The sequence below is a fragment of the Asterias rubens genome, chromosome 1, assembly GCF_902459465.1.
Source record: "Asterias rubens chromosome 1, eAstRub1.3, whole genome shotgun sequence".
Lineage (NCBI taxonomy): Eukaryota > Metazoa > Echinodermata > Asteroidea > Forcipulatida > Asteriidae > Asterias > Asterias rubens.
In genome coordinates, this window is record NC_047062.1 from 25,098,586 (window position 1) to 25,115,702 (window position 17,117).

A 17,117-nucleotide genomic window follows, 5' to 3' on the forward strand; every position below is an offset into this window, starting at 1 on the left:
TTTTCTGTAGTGTAACTAAATGCACAGTGGTCTCAATGAAATGGCCCTTTAAAAAAACCAAGTTTGTGTATACGTGTTTATAGTTTAATTGAAAGTGTTTACTTTAAAAAATTGTAGTTTGTAAAATCTGGAAAAAACCGGGGTTTCATATTTTTTTTAAAGAAAGAAACACCAGCAGACTATTGAAGGAGATGTCCACATATAATTTAAATCTACAGTTTAATTTTCACCCATGATAATAAATACATGGTACAATTTGTCAATTATTGACATTTTCCAAAGGAGAGGGGAATGGTTTAAGAAGTCCCAACAAAGAACACCAATCCACCCATGAATCGTTGACGTCTTCACATTTTAATGTATCCATAATACATGATGGAAAGTTCCTTACCATGATGTAATGGTCATGTGCTTCTTCATGATTACATAACCACTGTTTTCATTAAGGCTTAAAAAGTGAACCCTGTAGTGTACCTAATACATTAACAAAGAAACACGAAGGTCTTGCACTACTATAAATACAGGGCTGACTTGCACTATCTTTGTATTCATTTTCTGTGAGAAGTTTGTGGTCATTTGTCTGCTTGAACGTCCAACAAGATGAAGACTGTCGCTGCCTTGTGCCTGATTGTCCTGGCTGCTGCCAGCTTGACCAACGCTTCATGGGTGCCCAAACGAGGCCCTTGCCACTGCCTGCCGAAACGGTTTCAGGTCAGAATTGGTAAGTGGTGTATAATGTATTTTGTTTGGTAGTAACACCATTATGTGTATGGTGTATCTAACTGTTGGGTAGATTAAATGTTCTTTTGGGAGCTACTCTGCTACTATGTGTTTTAAATATCCCAGGCATTGTTCTGAAAACAAACTACGTTTGTATTTACTCACATCCCTGGGGGACTCCACCCTACAAGCTTGCTTTTGGGAGTCCTCCACCACTTAATCTATTGTGTATCTTTACTACTCTATGTTATATCTTGTCATCTGAAATGATTGAGTGGAAATAAAACTGAATTGAACTGAACTGTGGAGTAAATTTTTCAGAATTCGGGAACACGCCGGCACATTAATCCTTTGTTCAACCCAAAGTCATTTGAAGTCATGTGAAGACGTTTCACAGTTTCCTTGAGTCAGTTCAATAGTCTATACAACTGTTTGGGATATTTCATAGTTTCTCTTTTGCCTGAATAACTCATTTTAAACGTCAATTCAACCATGGACCTTCATCCATGTTTGAACTGACTAGTTTTCTACAATATAATAGTAATAATGATAATAAAAATAATACTACTACTAATCTTCTCCCAACGATGACTAGAGCGAGCTAGTCGAAGCGTTAATACCAATTTAAGAACTGACTCCGCGGTAGTACAGTTAATCCTGATCCTATAAGCTAAAGTAGTAGTCCCAGCCTATTTTCTATACCATCCGCCAGGGTAATAGTTAAATAGCAGGACAGTTCTTTTCAGAACTGAGAAGTCTCCTGAACTCCCGAACATCTACTCCGCGGTAGTAGAATAAAGCAAGACAGTTCTCTAAGATCAAACTCTACCTGGCAAGTAGATACACACATGGATGCACACCCAATTGATACCTCACCATGCAATGCCTCAAGTCCTAATATAACAATCATCTATAAAGCGTCTTATGAATCACAGATTCCTCAATGCGTCTAAAAAAGGAGTCTCAATTTCCCCCATTTTTTTCTTGAAATCCAGCTTCAAAGGTGCTGTTGAAATGTTGGCCTGAAGTATGTATTTGAGCAGTTTTGCATTCATTTTGTTTGTTTCATTGTGCTTTGTAGGTCAGTTGAATGGACTTGTCTACAATGGCTACCCATTCGAGCAAATAAACAGCATCGAGACAGCCATGGACTTCGTTGACGGGAAAATCGGACAGGAGATCTACTCCTACCAAATGGGAACATGGACAAAGGTGAAGACCATCACTGATGTCAAACAGGTACGAAAACCAGCGAATATAAACAGTTGATGGTCTTAATGGGCAAAAACCTGTGAAGATACGTACACAGTAAAAACCATCTTTATCATCAAGGAAAAATGTATTTTCCGCAGGGCTCTCCCTTACTACAAACCGCCATACATTGTCACGTAAAAACTGCTTTTCAACTTGCCCTGTATGCTACTAACAACTCCCCAACCCGGTCATATTTTTTCTTTCCAAAATGTTCTACTTTTGAGTGACTCCGTTTAATTTGATGAAGACCAAAAACTAGTTGTGAGTGCGACCATTAATACATCAGAAAGATAAAGTTCTGACAAGACGTGTTTGAAATTTTAGCTTAAATAACACTTCCGAGTGCAAGTGGTCAAGACTGGTCCCCCACCCCCCACCCCCCATTTTAGCTCAATTGCGTGTCGAAGTTCGAGATAATAATGAAAGAAAAGACAACCTTGTCACACGAAGTTGTGTGCTTTCAGATGCTTGATTTCGAGACCTCAAAATCTAATTATGAGGTCTCGAAATCAACTCCGTAGCAAATTACTTCTTTCTCGAAAACTACGTTACTTCAGAGGGAGCCGTTTTGCACAATGATTTATACTATCAACAGCTCCCCATAACTCGTTACCAAGTAATATTTAATGCGAATAATTATTTGAGTAATTACCAATAGTGTCCACTGCCTTTAAAAAGATAATTATATTTTGTGTTAGGCGTTTAAACCTCTTCAACTTCTTTCACTATGTATGATTATTTTCAGACTTTAATTCAGGACTAGAGTAACACAAAATGTTTGGGTGGTTTTATATTCGGATACAGCAAACAAGTGCACACCTCAAAACAATTGTAAATGACAATGTGCTGGTATTTATAATTGTCTTTATTTTCCAGGGAGTTACATACACCATACTGAATGGCAATTGCACCCAGACCCCAGCAATGGAGTTTGAACAGTGTTTATCAAGTAAGTTAATATCCTCATCAAACACCTGCAGAAGTTTCAGTTTTAAACTTGGGGAGGTAAACCCCAGAGAAACATTCCAGGGAAAGCCCATGCAGTCAGGTCACACTGAAAACCCAGTCCACATAGTGCCACCGGGGTCCTAAAGGAAAGAAACCGCTATGCCAGCCCCACTTTTGTTTCTTCAGAACCTCTGAAGCTGACTTAAATAAAAAATAAAAATAATAGTGCCTTCTTATATAGCGCACATATCTGTCACTCAATGACGTTAAAGGCGCTTCTTTATTCAGTATTTTCCTTCAAGGTAATGTGGGACTAAGTTTGAATTATAAAACCTACTCCTTTTACATAGTATAAAACCTACTCCTTTTGCATAGCACCATGTAATGGTCTACAAGGTGCTGTGGCGCAATATGCTGCCAATAAAACCAGGAACATCGGGGCGAACCCCTTATTTTTTTTTCAAAAAGTGCACTGGGTTCTTTTATGTAAGTTACACAACACACAGGACCAATGTGTGTACATGTATCTTGCCTTTTTCGTAGTCCTCAAACAGATTTGTGTAACGGTGACATGATTAATTTCCGTTTCAGAGACTGCTCGTTTCGAGGATGATTTCTACTTTGGTGATCGCCAGCTTTTTGGCAATTCCTTCTCTGAATACTCCAACACTACCAGTTTCCAGGGCAATGTAACATTGTCTTTCACCAAGAGGGACTGCCTTCCCATCAGCACAAGTGCCTGGGGAACTACTGGCTCAGACCCTGGTAAGTTAAAGACAGTGGACACTATTGGTAATTGTCAAAGACTAGTCTTCACAGTTGCTGCATCTCAACATATGCATAAAATAACAAACCCGTGAAAATTTGAGCTCAGTCAGTCGTCAAAGTTGCGAGATAATATGAAAGAAAAAACATCCTTGTCACACGAAGTTGTGTGCATTCTGATGTTTGATTTCGAGACCTCAAATTCTAAACTTGAGGTCTCGAAATCAAATTCGATGAAAATTACTTCCTTCTCGAAAACTATGTCACTTCAGATGGAGCTGTTTCTCACATTGTTTTATACTATCAACCTCTCCCCATTACTCGTAATCAAGAAAGGTTTTATGATGATAATTATAGATGAAAGGTTTTATGATGATAATTAAGAACGAAGTAAAATCCACGAATTTGATTTTGATACCTCAGAATTAGATTTTGAGGTCTCAAAATCAAGCATCTGAAACCACACAACTTTGTGTGACAAGGGTGTTTTTTCTTTCATTATTATCTTGCAACTTCGACGACCAATTGAGCTCAAATTTTCACAGGTTTGTTATTTTATGCATATGTCGAGATACACCAAGTGAGAGGACTGGTCTTTGACAATTACCAATAGTGTCCTATGTTTTTTGTATACACACCGGTGTAAGGATAAACAAATTATATTCCTAAAATGACAACAATAGCCTGTCAGGCATATTCTGCTCATTTTTTCTTACAAATGAAAACTTTTGCCTTGTAAAGAGCCAATATTCGATCAATTGTAATCGCCAATATAGGGCTGGATAGCTCAATTGGTAGAGGGCCGACATGTTAATCCGCGAGGTACATTAGTTGGTTCGAATCCCGCTCTAGTCAATTTTTCATTGTTCAACCTCAAATCATTTACTTATCGTGCACATTTATGGGAGATAATTTGTTACAACATGCAGAAATGTTTTAAAACTTATTATTTTTAAACTAAATAATCTAAATTTAAATTCCTTGTGTGTTATCTTTTGTCTTCAACAGTTATTCCAATCTTGAGCACATCTGGCTTCACTGATTTCAAATATGGAATCCGTGATCCTGCGTTCTGGTTTGACGTACCTGAAATTTGCACTCCGGTAAGATTTTTACTTTTTTCTTTTTAATCTTATGTCAAATTTCTTTTATTATTTTCTCAAAGATACAGATGCGCATAATGTCAAATTTCTATCACTATTTTATGTTATTATTTGATCGAAGATAAATGCGCATAATCCATTTTTTTGAAAAACAGCAAACTTTATTTCTACCCACTTTTCAGTAAACACACATCCATATGAGAACAGTTCTTGCAGTGAAGGGGAAAATTTAAATTTAAAAAAGGGAAAAACATCGAAAAGGTGACCAGTCGTTTTGTCAGGTTCATGTACCTTGTAGGATTAACAAGAATTCTCAAAGGTTTTTCCTGAGAGGAGTTTTACTCCAGGCAGTTGGTACCTGGTAAACATAGTTTTAATCAGAGGGGTTACAGGTACATGTATCTGGATGTCTTTTGAACAATTTTGGCATATCGTTTTACAAAGTGACTGTCATTTCCATAATAATACTGCAAGTAAACAAGTTTACAATGCCCTTTTTTTTAATTGACTGGTAAGGAAATGTACATTTAGTACATCACAACCTGTGTGTAGCAGACAACCTGCATGTAAAACTAAGCCAATTCAACCTGTGTACAGATCCTCGCTTACGACTTGCGTCTAAAAGTAACAATTTGTAGTGTCCAATTTTACCTAAAACCTTCATCCTATCTAAAATGGTAGCATTGTGTGTAAATTTTCTTTTGAGTAGTGTTGGTTCTGAAAAGAACCGCCAGAACCAACACTACTCAAATGAGATTTACACATCGCGCTATCACAAACCTCACCTGATTTTAATCCCACCATGTAAAGTTTCAAATCCTACTTAAAATACACCAAAACTGCTCTAAATAAATCTGTGATTTCATTTTTATTATCATTATTCTTGTTATTTTTCAGACTGAAATGCGATCTTTGGAATCTGTTGAATCTGACCCTGCCATGAAGCTGACCCTGCTCATCAACTCACTGATTATGCCCAGCCAAGGCAACTAAACGGACAATCAATCCACTCCACAATTATAGAAAAATTACACTAACAATCCATGGTATTCATCAATTGCATCAAATTAAGTTGTAGTGGTGCAAGCTCTACTGAGATGTTACTTCAACCCGATCTCATTTCAAGAGGACGAGTTAAATTCTCAGTTCTGTTCTGACATTTTAAACTTTTAAATTTTTAGAGATCCACTGACTTACATGTACAATGCATTATGTGTACCACACTGAAGATGAGAAGAGTATACTATTCAAAACATCAAGACAACCCCAGCTCTTTTCAGAGCCAAGACTCCTCCCAAAAGAGATTTACACATGGTTGTACCTGTGAGTCAACTAGTATAGTTACTAACTTACAAAATAACCCATCAACAAAAACATAAATAAATCGTCACACCAATTTAATTACTGGATACAATTTCAGTTTCATTGGGATGGTTTGTAGTGGCACACTTATTTGCTTCGACCAACGTAATGATCCTGTCAGACATGCATTGATGGAAGACTGCAGAGCACATGAAGCTTCATGTACCATTTGAAACTTCATGTAGCGTTTGACAGTTTTCCATCATAATCCATCATAAGTTGCATGTAAGGTAACATGCATGCCTTGCAAAGAATGTTGACTGCAAGTTTGTGCACACTGAACTAATTCATTATATTGATGAAAATGAGTAGTTTGAATAAATAAACCTTAATTTCTACAGCAAACTTTTACAGTGTTTCTACAGTGTTTCTTTTTTACATGGAATTGATTTCGTCCCAATGTGCTTTTAAGTGTATTAAGTGCAAGCCCCAATATCACAAAATCATTTAAAAAGACGTTCCCAAAGCTCCATAGTTTCTTGCAGAAATCCTAATAGAAAAACATGACCAGTTTCTTTCCTACGAGCTTCCAATAATCAATGTAGTAGTTGGTGGTTATTGTGTGCAATGACCAGAAACCTCCAAACAAACTACAATAATTCTCATGGTTTGTCTGATTTGGGTGGATAAGGTCTATGTACGTACATGTAAAGTGTACCTCCAAACAACCCACTCCTAGCCTGGGGGCCAGGCATACCATCTTCAGTCCAAAGACTTTGAGGTAGTGTTGCCCTGGACAAGATAAAAATGTATAGTGTCGGACTCAAATTTGGACCCTGTCTTAAATTTGGACACCCTTTTTTTCTCATTCACATGTAGATGTATTTTAAATTTAGAGTTTGTTTTAACACAAACTCTAGGTGTTCGGTTTCCGGGAGTAAAAGCCTGGTGTACTTTGTGTGAAGTTTCGAGTTCATACAATTTTGGAAAGTGTGCTTTTGTTTGAGGACAAGGGATGCTGCGAAGTAGAAGTATTAAGAAAGAAAAAGAAATAAGGAAAAAAACTAAGAGATGTACGGGCTGAATACCCGAACACCATATGAACAATGTACATGTAAATGTATTGTCAATGGACAGTTTGGACACGCAGTTGTGAAATTTCCAACACATTTTGACCTCCTTTTACCAAATCCTGGCTAAAACTTGTTGTATAATACGGGACAGTTTCTAGCCAAAGTCACTGTTAAAGAATGAATGGTGTACTTACAGAAGAAGACTGCGGTCTCTGTGAGCCAAAGAATAGAGATGACACCCTTGCAAACATTCCTTGAGATGGCTTCAATGGATGACAACTCACTACGTTCTGCACAATAAACGGATATCAAATATTTAATTTAAATTGCCACTATTATTATTTCTTAATAAAGACACTGGACACTATTGGTAATTGTCAAAGACCAGTCTTCTCACTTGCTGTACTTCAACATATTCACGAAATAACAAACTTGTGAAATGTTGAGCTCAATCGGTCATCGAAGTTGCAAGATAATAATGGAAGACTATTAATTTTGGTTTTTACCCATACACCGATGTGTGTTAGCACTGAATACTCAGTACTTTCCCCCCCCGAGTCCTGTGAACAAATATCACAGTCATGTTACTCGGGTGGGATTCGCACCCACGACCCTTGCAATTCTAGAGCAGTGTCTTACCAACTAGACTACTGAGGTTGCCCAGTAGCTAGAGGCAGTTCAAATCCTATCATAGGACTGGAACTGCCTTTAGCTACTGTGCAACCTCGATAGTCTTGTTGGTATGACCAAAGTGGCAACACATGACCGAGCCTACCACTGTCTACTTTGATGATGTTAACAACATTGCGTGTACCAGCATTCCTATATTCACATTACCTGTGTGTTAGATCCAGCTAGGGTGAGTAGTAACAGCTGGTTAGTAGTGGTTGCCAGGATACATCCATACGGCTGCAAGGACAAAAGTCAGTATTTTCGTCAACAGTAGAGAATAAAAAGCCTACAAATTATAGTTTTTTTAATCAAACAAGAAACAACTCATATGGACCTGTCTATAATATCATAGAAGGTCAGCACACTTGAATTAAACAGCAAAAAGTTAAAAATAACATGACCCTTAAAGGCACTCGACACCTTTGGTAATTGTCAAAGACCAGTCTTCTCACTTGGCATATCTCAACATATGCATAAAATAACAAACCTGTGGAAATTTGATCTCAATTGGTCGTCGAAGTTTACGAGAGAATAATGGAAGAAAAAACACCTTGTCGCACAAGCTGTGTGCTTTCAGATGCCTTGAATTCGAGACCTCAACTGAGATCTCGAATTCAAGCCAAATATTTTAGTGAGAAATGACTTCTTTCTCAAAAACTATGTTACTTCAGAGGGGGCTGTTCCTCACAATGTTTTATACTATCAACAGCGCTCCGTTGCTTGTAACCAAGTAAGTTTTTATGCTTACAATTATTTTGAGTAAATACCAATAGTGTCCAGTGCCTTTAATCGTGACTTTAAATCTCATACCTCAAACTGTGTCAACGAGAAACACTCTTCACCATTCAGGTCTGCACTGCTCTCTGAGTAAGTGCCCTCACTGGCGATATTGGGCCAGTATCTGATGATTCCCTCTGGAGACACTGCCATGACGGTGACACTCTGGTTGTCTCTGGAGGCAGGAATCAGACAGACAAGGTCTGCTTTGTGGGACAGCTCACTTGGAGGAAGAGACAGTTCCTTACAGAAAGTGGCCTAAAGTGATAAGATATTCAAAGAAGTTTGTTTGTTTGTTTTATTTATTTATTTATTTATTTATTTATTTATTTATTTATTTATTTATTTATTTATTTATTTATTTATTTATTTATTTATTTATTTATTTATTTATTTATTTATTTATTTATTTATTTATTTATTTATTTATTTATTTATTTATTTATTTATTTATTTATTTATTTATTTATTTATTTATTTATTTATTTATTTATTTATTTATTTATTTATTTATTTATTTATTTATTTATTTATTTATTTATTTATTTATTTATTTATTTATTTATTTATTTATTTATTTATTTATTTATTTATTTATTTATTTATTTATTTATTTATTTATTTATTTATTTATTTATTTATTTATTTATTTATTTATTTATTTATTTATTTATTTATTTATTTATTTATTTATTTATTTATTTATTTATTTATTTATTTATTTATTTATTTATTTATTTATTTATTTATTTATTTATTTATTTATTTATTTATTTATTTATTTATTTATTTCCATCCATACAATCATACATACAGATAAATAATGAATAATGGTCAATACAAAATTATCATACATTAAAAGACTATACAGTATGAATGGAGGTACCATCCAGAGAAGGACTTGCCTTCTGTAACGGAGCACCCGACCCTGCGACTAATAAATCAACTTTAAATAATACAAGCAATGAGTTCCCAAACAGGGTTGTAAAAGTAGTAAATTCGGAAATAAAGTGAGCACATTGTACATATAAAAATAAACATGTAAAAAAGAAAATAAAACTAATTAATGTCCTGCTGAATGTAGGCATGAGTAGCAGTTGAGATTAGTGCAAACAAAATCATTTTATTTATCAAAATAAAATTCCTTGAGGTGTTTAACAAAGATCTTTTTGGACGAATTAACCAGAACAAGTCTAAGTTGATCAGGAAGACCATTGACAAGTGATGTAAACATGTGCAAAATATTTAGCTATCATGTAGCGCCATACCTGAAACTCACACCAGTCACCTGAAAATCATCGAAATTTATATCTTTTCTCATTATTATTATTTATTCAGTTTTAAAAACACATTTAAAAAAAAAAAATCCACAAAGAATTTGGGTTAAAACATTTGTTGTTTGTTAAAGGCCAGAGGCATATGCCAAGACTTAAAAAACTGTTTACTTAAAAACTGTAGCCTTCATTTCCAATACCTCTTGTGTTATTGGAAAAAAACATCTAAGATGAAGTTCACTTCACCAAAATTGATGTGTTACAGTGTTTAAGATTAAAATGGGTAATATCTACTCGGGCATAATACAAACAGATAATAATTTACACTTTAAGAAATCAACACCAAGAAAACTTTCCCTGTCCATCGAGTTAAAGCAAACATAACCGCACCTTGGCAATATGAGTGTGTTTGTATCTCCACACAAAGAGTCTCCTCCCACATACAACACATGCCCAGCCTGATGGATGGATATGCACACTCACACTGGTTGAACCTGCCAATCAAAAACAAAAACCGTTAGCCACCAGTTCACTGAATAGGAGACTTTGGAACGCTAGGCGGCAGCAGACCATATAAACTTGATATTAATACTCACGGTCAGCCATAGCCAGAGCCTCTGTGATGAGTACAGGTACAGAGGAGCCATAGTTCTCCACAACGTAGTGAGCCGTCTCTGCAATCACCGAGGTTTGTAGGATAGAACGATTCCCAAAAGCTGGACTCCTTGGTAGTGTCAATAAGGGGAAAAAAAGGAATTCAAAACAAGATAAAAACATTACTTTTCAATAAAACTATATCACCCTGTGGTCATCTGTGTCGATAGTTGCGATAATGTAACCATCCTCCCACTGTCGGGAGGAAGGTTACGCTATCGAAACTACTGTGTCGAGTACCTTGCATACAAACAGTGACAATGGAAGTTCAAGCCCTCATGTCAAGAAGGGACCTAGCTTTTTTCCTTCCTGCCTTGGTTTGGCTGGTTACATTGGGTTGAATAGAAAGAAAAGCAAAATGGTGGCCACACATCAATAAAAAAAGTCACTAACCCAGTACGACAAGACAAATAAGGCTATTTGGACATTCCTAAAAACCCTCATGAACAAACAAGACTTCACCCGTGCCATTTCAATATTTAAGAAAAATTGTTGAGCCGAAACATGATTAGTTTTCACACAAAAGCATATCACCGGATTTGATCTACCGGCAATAAATTTAAAAAAAATTAAAGGCCTTTTACGATTTGGCAGCTTAGCTGCCTACAAATCAGCAAACAGTTAACACAGGAAAGTACCGGTACTTTCCGGTCGGAAAACAACTACTAGAACAGCAGGTACTAGGAAATGTTCAAATATTCTAACAAAGTCCTCCTTGTATTTAATTGCTGTTCGTCCAGTGCAAGTTAAGCTTAAGTAAAGTTAAACAATTGCGTGAGTGCAGTGTGTATACCCATATTTCTTATTTGTATGCATATTGCGTACTTTGCCAGTTTATTATGCACAACGCATTTAATGGTTTGGTTTTCTAGCCTGACAAAATGTTGGCTTACACGCTTACACATAAGAAAAATTAAAGGGATAACGTGGAGAAGTTGAACACAACATACAGTGCAATTCAATTGCCATTAAAAGATAGGAAAAAGTTTCAATATGGCGCCACCACTTTTCATTCGATATGAAATAATAAAATATATAATTTACCTCAATGAGATATCCTTTTTTGTCAAACTTAGTGAAAAAGTGGTGGTGCTATACGGAAGATTATCCCTACAAAACGGTCAAAATATTTCAATAAAAATGTTGTATTTTTGCAACTCAACAAACTTATTTTACCTGTTTTAAAGCCATTTCGGTACAGAAAAAAAATAAAAGTTCACAGATTTACAAATAACTTACAGGGTTTACAGAAGGTAATGGTGAAAGACTTCTCTTGAAATATTGTTCCATGAAATGCTTTACTTTTTGAGAAAACATTAAAACAATAAAAATTCTCGTTAGCGAGAATTACAGATTTATTTTAAACACATGTCATGACACAGCGAAACGCGCGGAAACAAGAGTGGGTTTTCCCATTATTTTCTCCCGACTCCGATGGCCGATTGGGAAAGGTTTCCGTATGGCGCCACCACTTTTTCATTCGATATGAAATAATATAGTATCTAATTTACCTCAATGAGATATCCCTTTTAGTAAAAAATGTGTGAATAAGTGGTGGCGCCATACGGAAAGTTATCCCTTGGACAATACTGTTTACCGAAAGTGTATAAATGGCTTTAAGTGTCATTTATGGGTCCATTAATATGTCCCATTGGATAACTTTCCGTATGGCGCCACCACTTTTTCACTCATTTTTACAAAAAGGGATATCTCATTGAGGTAAATTAGATACTATAATTATTTCATATCGAATAAAAAAGTGGTGGCGCCATACGGAAACTTTTCCGTCCCATTATTTCTACATATCATTAAAATCATGCAACAAAGATTGGACATACACTTCATACTTTAATTACCTTGTTCCTGCACCGGAAGTGAAGGCGAACGGCGACCGTCTCGCACCCGTGCCACCGGCGAAAATCCCGGCACTGCTTCGTCGCGATGAAGCAGAACCAAGACCACTTCCCGTACGACCAACTCGACCTGTGCTAAACGGCGTGTACTTGCCTTTAGAGCTGCTGCTTCGAGGGGTGTACATTCTGAAATGTTTAGTTTAAACAAAACACTGTACCTGTGAAAATGATATCAGTTTTTAGCAATTATTTGACATAATTTTCGGTGATGTTGTTATCTTGTGTTTTGAGATCGCGCCGCCATACACATGTCTTGGTGTGCCAGCTCGAATTGCACAACTTAAAACAGCGTAACTTCAGATAGAGACATTTAACATAAAGCAAATACGTATCGTTTGCTTATGATGTAAAATCACTATGGCTATATGATAAAACAAATATCGTTAGATGAATCTTAACTTGTGTTTTTTGTTTTATATTACAAAATATTATGCGGTAACCGCAGCGACGGATACATTGCTTTTGGTTGGCAATGTGTTTTGAAGCATTATACATAATGTTGAAATGGGGTTACCGCCACCACTCGGCACTCGATCGTGTGCCAATTAGAAGTTATGGGTGCGTTCGTTTTTCCCTGGGTGTCGACCCCGGTGTGTGGCGGGTTTTTTTCCCAGGACGAACGTGGGTAATTAGCTGCACACGTTCGTCCTAAAAAAAAAAAATACGCCACACACCGGGGTCGACCCGGGGAAGCTAAACGAACGCACCCTATGCCTGACATCGTTAGGGTCAATGAAGCAATATATTGGAAATAGTTGTTGGTGTTTGATCTTTGCATTGGTTCACGATGCTTAGGCCCCATGTTATTAAATAGTTGGAAATTGTTCAATCTTGCTTTCAAGATAAGTCTACAAGAAGTTCACCATACCGGGTACTTTAGGCCAATCAGAGAAAACAAAGTATTCAAGGCCTAGGGGGCCTAAAATCATCAATTTCAATTTTGTCAAACATTGCTCGGATGATGACGAGTGGGACTGTGAATAACTGGCCACAATAACAACAGCAGGGCCCAATTTCATAAAGCCCGTAAGCACAACAATTGCTTAGCAAGAGTTAAATTTGGGACCTGGTCATCAGGTCATCGGTCATCAATTAAAGACTACCCACGTGATAATCTCCGGTTATTTTTTGTTCCAAAAATACCTTCAAAGTGGTGTACGGTACATGCAGTGACTGTGATGTCACCATTAAACACATGTCTGTTGAAAGTAAATCGAATTATTTCCAAACAATTTGGACGATGTAAGCTCGACAGCGCTAGCTCAAGGTGCGTGGGCAAAATGGGCGTGGTTATGAGTTCAAGGGGACGGCGTTGGTATCAAAACGGCACTAAGTGAATAGTATATACAGTAATTATATTATGCCAAAGAATACAGAAAAAAAATATGAAAACTTGTAGATTTAGCATCCGTTGTAAAAAAAAAAATATTAAGAAACAGCCAATGGGGATAGCATACAAATTACATTTATTAATTCCACAGAAACGACGCCTATCGATTAATGTTAGCACAAAACCATCAGTCGTATGGATGACTAAGTAGACACTGGACACTATATGTAATTATTGTCAAAGACCCAGTAACACGTAAATGCTAACTAATGCTTATGAAGGCTTCATGAATAAGGTGTATCTCACCATATGCATATAATAACAAACCTGTGAAAACTTGAGCTCAATCGGTCGTCGAAGTTGCGAGATAATAATAAAAGAAAAAGCACCCTTGTCACACGAAGTTGAGTGCTTTCAGATGCTTGATTTCGAGACCTCAAAATCTAATTCTGAGGTCTCGAAATCAAATTCATGGAAAATAACTTCTTTCACGAAACTACATTAATTGAAAGAGAGAGCCGTTTCTCACAATGTTTTATACCATCAACCTCTCCCCATTACTCGTTACCAAGTAAGGTTTTATGCTAACAGTTATTTTGAGTAATTACAAATACATTGTAGTGTCCCCTGCTTTTAAGCACAAAAGTTGCAATAGGCCTATTATGCCTACGACCATATAAACGGTGGGTACATGCATCACATTGCTCTAACGTGGATGGATTGTATTTTTCTATAAACAATTCCATGACAGTTTTGGTGATATTCACCTGAAACTTTCACAGGTGACGTATTAAGTATATACCACTACAATTAATTGGCCAATTAAAAAACATTACTTTGACCAAAACAAACGACCTACCGAGTTAAGTAGCTCTCGAAAGACTCAATCAGACCTAATTGTCACAATTACCCAATTTGTTGTTGTTAATATTGCTCTATTAAAGGCCATACTAATTATCTCGAGTGTTGTTTGTGTGTGTAATCCCTAGACTTCAATTTGTGTTTTTTTTAATTTCATAAATAGCACCACAGATTTTCCGTGCGTCCCCAGCTTCCTGCCCTAAGTTCCATAGCGTCTGCTATACATATTGTTTCCCACTAAAAAAACCAATCCAAACAAAATTGAACTTAGCTATTGTTTTCCCTAGTCACACAGAACCAATTTTTTTCTCTGTTATGTTATTAAATCAAGTCCTGTAGTCCCTACATATAAGAGTTACACGTCTAATTGGTATATATTTCACAACTCAAGACGCAGAGATAGATGCAGGGTTGACGATCAGAGAGCAGCAGACTTGCAAAGGGGTTTCATCTTAGTTGTTTCTACTTTCTTTCTTAGATCTATTTTACAAAGAAAAGACAACTATGGCCAGTCATTGTCTCGTCGTCAGGCCGCGTTTCGTACTTGCTTTGACCGCCATCTTCTGCTACTTCTTCGAACAAGGTATGAATCTTTTTTGTTTCCTCGAATAAGACCTCAGTTTTTACTTTGAACATCAACACCTACACATATACCAAAATGTATACTAAACTTTTTAATGCAATCGCACAACATCAGTAAACAGTAGTGTCGAAAGGCCCACACTTCGTGTATCACAACTTATATATAAAGAACCTGTGAAAATTTAGGCTCAATCGGTCATCGGAGTCGGGAGAAAATAACGGGAAAACCAACCCTTGTTAAGTTGTTTCCGCACGTTTCGCCGTGTCATTGACATGTGTTTAAAATAAATCCGTAATTCTCGATATCGAGAATTGATAATTGTTTCAATGATTTCTCAAAAAGTTGAACATTTCATGGAATAATATTTCAAGGGAAGTCTTTCGCCAATACCTTTTGTAAACCCTGTAAGTCATGTGTTTCTGTGAACGTTTAACTTTTGTTCTGTTCAGAAAGTGTCCAATGGCTTTAAACTGTGTAGCATATAAACTTTTTCTTGTATACCCAGCATGTGATTTTAATTGGCTTTCCTTCATAACCGTGACCTGGGTTGGTTGTGTGTACATAATTTTATCGATTGTTTTATATGAATAACGAATGATTAAATTGAATGAATTCGTGGGTGCTGTGAGAAAAACAAAAGCACAGGCAAAATACCCAGGTTGATTCGAACCCTAGACCTTTGCAATGCAAGAACAGATGTCTTAACATCGGTGTAAGGTAAACATTTATTTTTTTAACTAAACATTCGTTGATTTTTGGGGTTGAACAAAGAATTGACTAGAGTGGGATTCGAACCAACGACCTCCGGATTAACGTGCCGGCGCTCTACCAACTGAGCTATCTAGCCCTATATTGGCGGTGTCCCTATTTTGTCAATATCTTTGTTCGGGGGTGCCAGTCAGAAGCCATACAACCGTTAACTGCCGTGTAGCCAGGGATCACACCCAAATTACGATACAACCTGGGAAGCGGCAGCTAGGGGATCACCTTAAGGGGATGCGACTTTTTGTTTCAGATATCAATATAAACCACAAGGGAAACTGACTGGGTAAATTTGTAAATGATTTTTGGGGTTGAACAAAGAATTGACTAGAGTGGGATTCGAACCAACGACCTCCGGATTAACGTGCCGGCGCTCTACCAACTGAGCTATCTAGCCCTATATTGGCGGTGTCCCTATTTTGTCAATATCTTTGTTCGGGGGTGCCAGTCAGAAGCCATACAACCGTTAACTGCCGTGTAGCCAGGGATCACACCCAAATTACGATACAACCTGGGAAGCGGCAGCTAGGGGATCACCTTAAGGGGATGCGACTTTTTGTTTCAGATATCAATATAAACCACAAGGGAAACTGACTGGGTAAATTTGTAAATGATTTTTGGGGTTGAACAAAGAATTGACTAGAGTGGGATTCGAACCAACGACCTCCGGATTAACGTGCCGGCGCTCTACCAACTGAGCTATCTAGCCCTATATTGGCGGTGTCCCTATTTTGTCAATATCTTTGTTCGGGGGTGCCAGTCAGAAGCCATACAACCGTTAACTGCCGTGTAGCCAGGGATCACACCCAAATTACGATACAACCTGGGAAGCGGCAGCTAGGGGATCACCTTAAGGGGATGCGACTTTTTGTTTCAGATATCAATATAAACCACAAGGGAAACTGACTGGGTAAATTTGTAAATGATTTTTGGGGTTGAACAAAGAATTGACTAGAGTGGGATTCGAACCAACGACCTCCGGATTAACGTGCCGGCGCTCTACCAACTGAGCTATCTAGCCCTATATTGGCGGTGTCCCTATTTTGTCAATATCTTTGTTCGGGGGTGCCAGTCAGAAGCCATACAACCGTTAACTGCCGTGTAGCCAGGGATCACACCCAAATTA

The 17,117-nt window shown here is 37.1% G+C and overlaps 1 protein-coding gene across 1 annotated transcript in view; it reads right to left on the reverse strand.

Moving 5' to 3' along the window:
* Window positions 1–12,749, reverse strand: part of LOC117291398 (nuclear pore complex protein Nup133-like) — a 47,950-nt gene extending 35,201 nt beyond the window's left edge. Inside the window, exons 1-6 of the mRNA XM_033773055.1 lie at window positions 12,399–12,749; window positions 10,485–10,612; window positions 10,279–10,382; window positions 8,648–8,872; window positions 8,003–8,074; window positions 7,360–7,455 (exon numbers count right to left, since the gene is read on the reverse strand). Of these exons, the coding sequence (XP_033628946.1) occupies window positions 7,360–7,455; window positions 8,003–8,074; window positions 8,648–8,872; window positions 10,279–10,382; window positions 10,485–10,612; window positions 12,399–12,580 (807 nt within the window). The 5' untranslated portion in view covers window positions 12,581–12,749. The remainder of the gene's footprint in view (window positions 1–7,359; window positions 7,456–8,002; window positions 8,075–8,647; window positions 8,873–10,278; window positions 10,383–10,484; window positions 10,613–12,398) is intronic.
* Window positions 12,750–17,117: the final 4,368 nt, after the last annotated feature.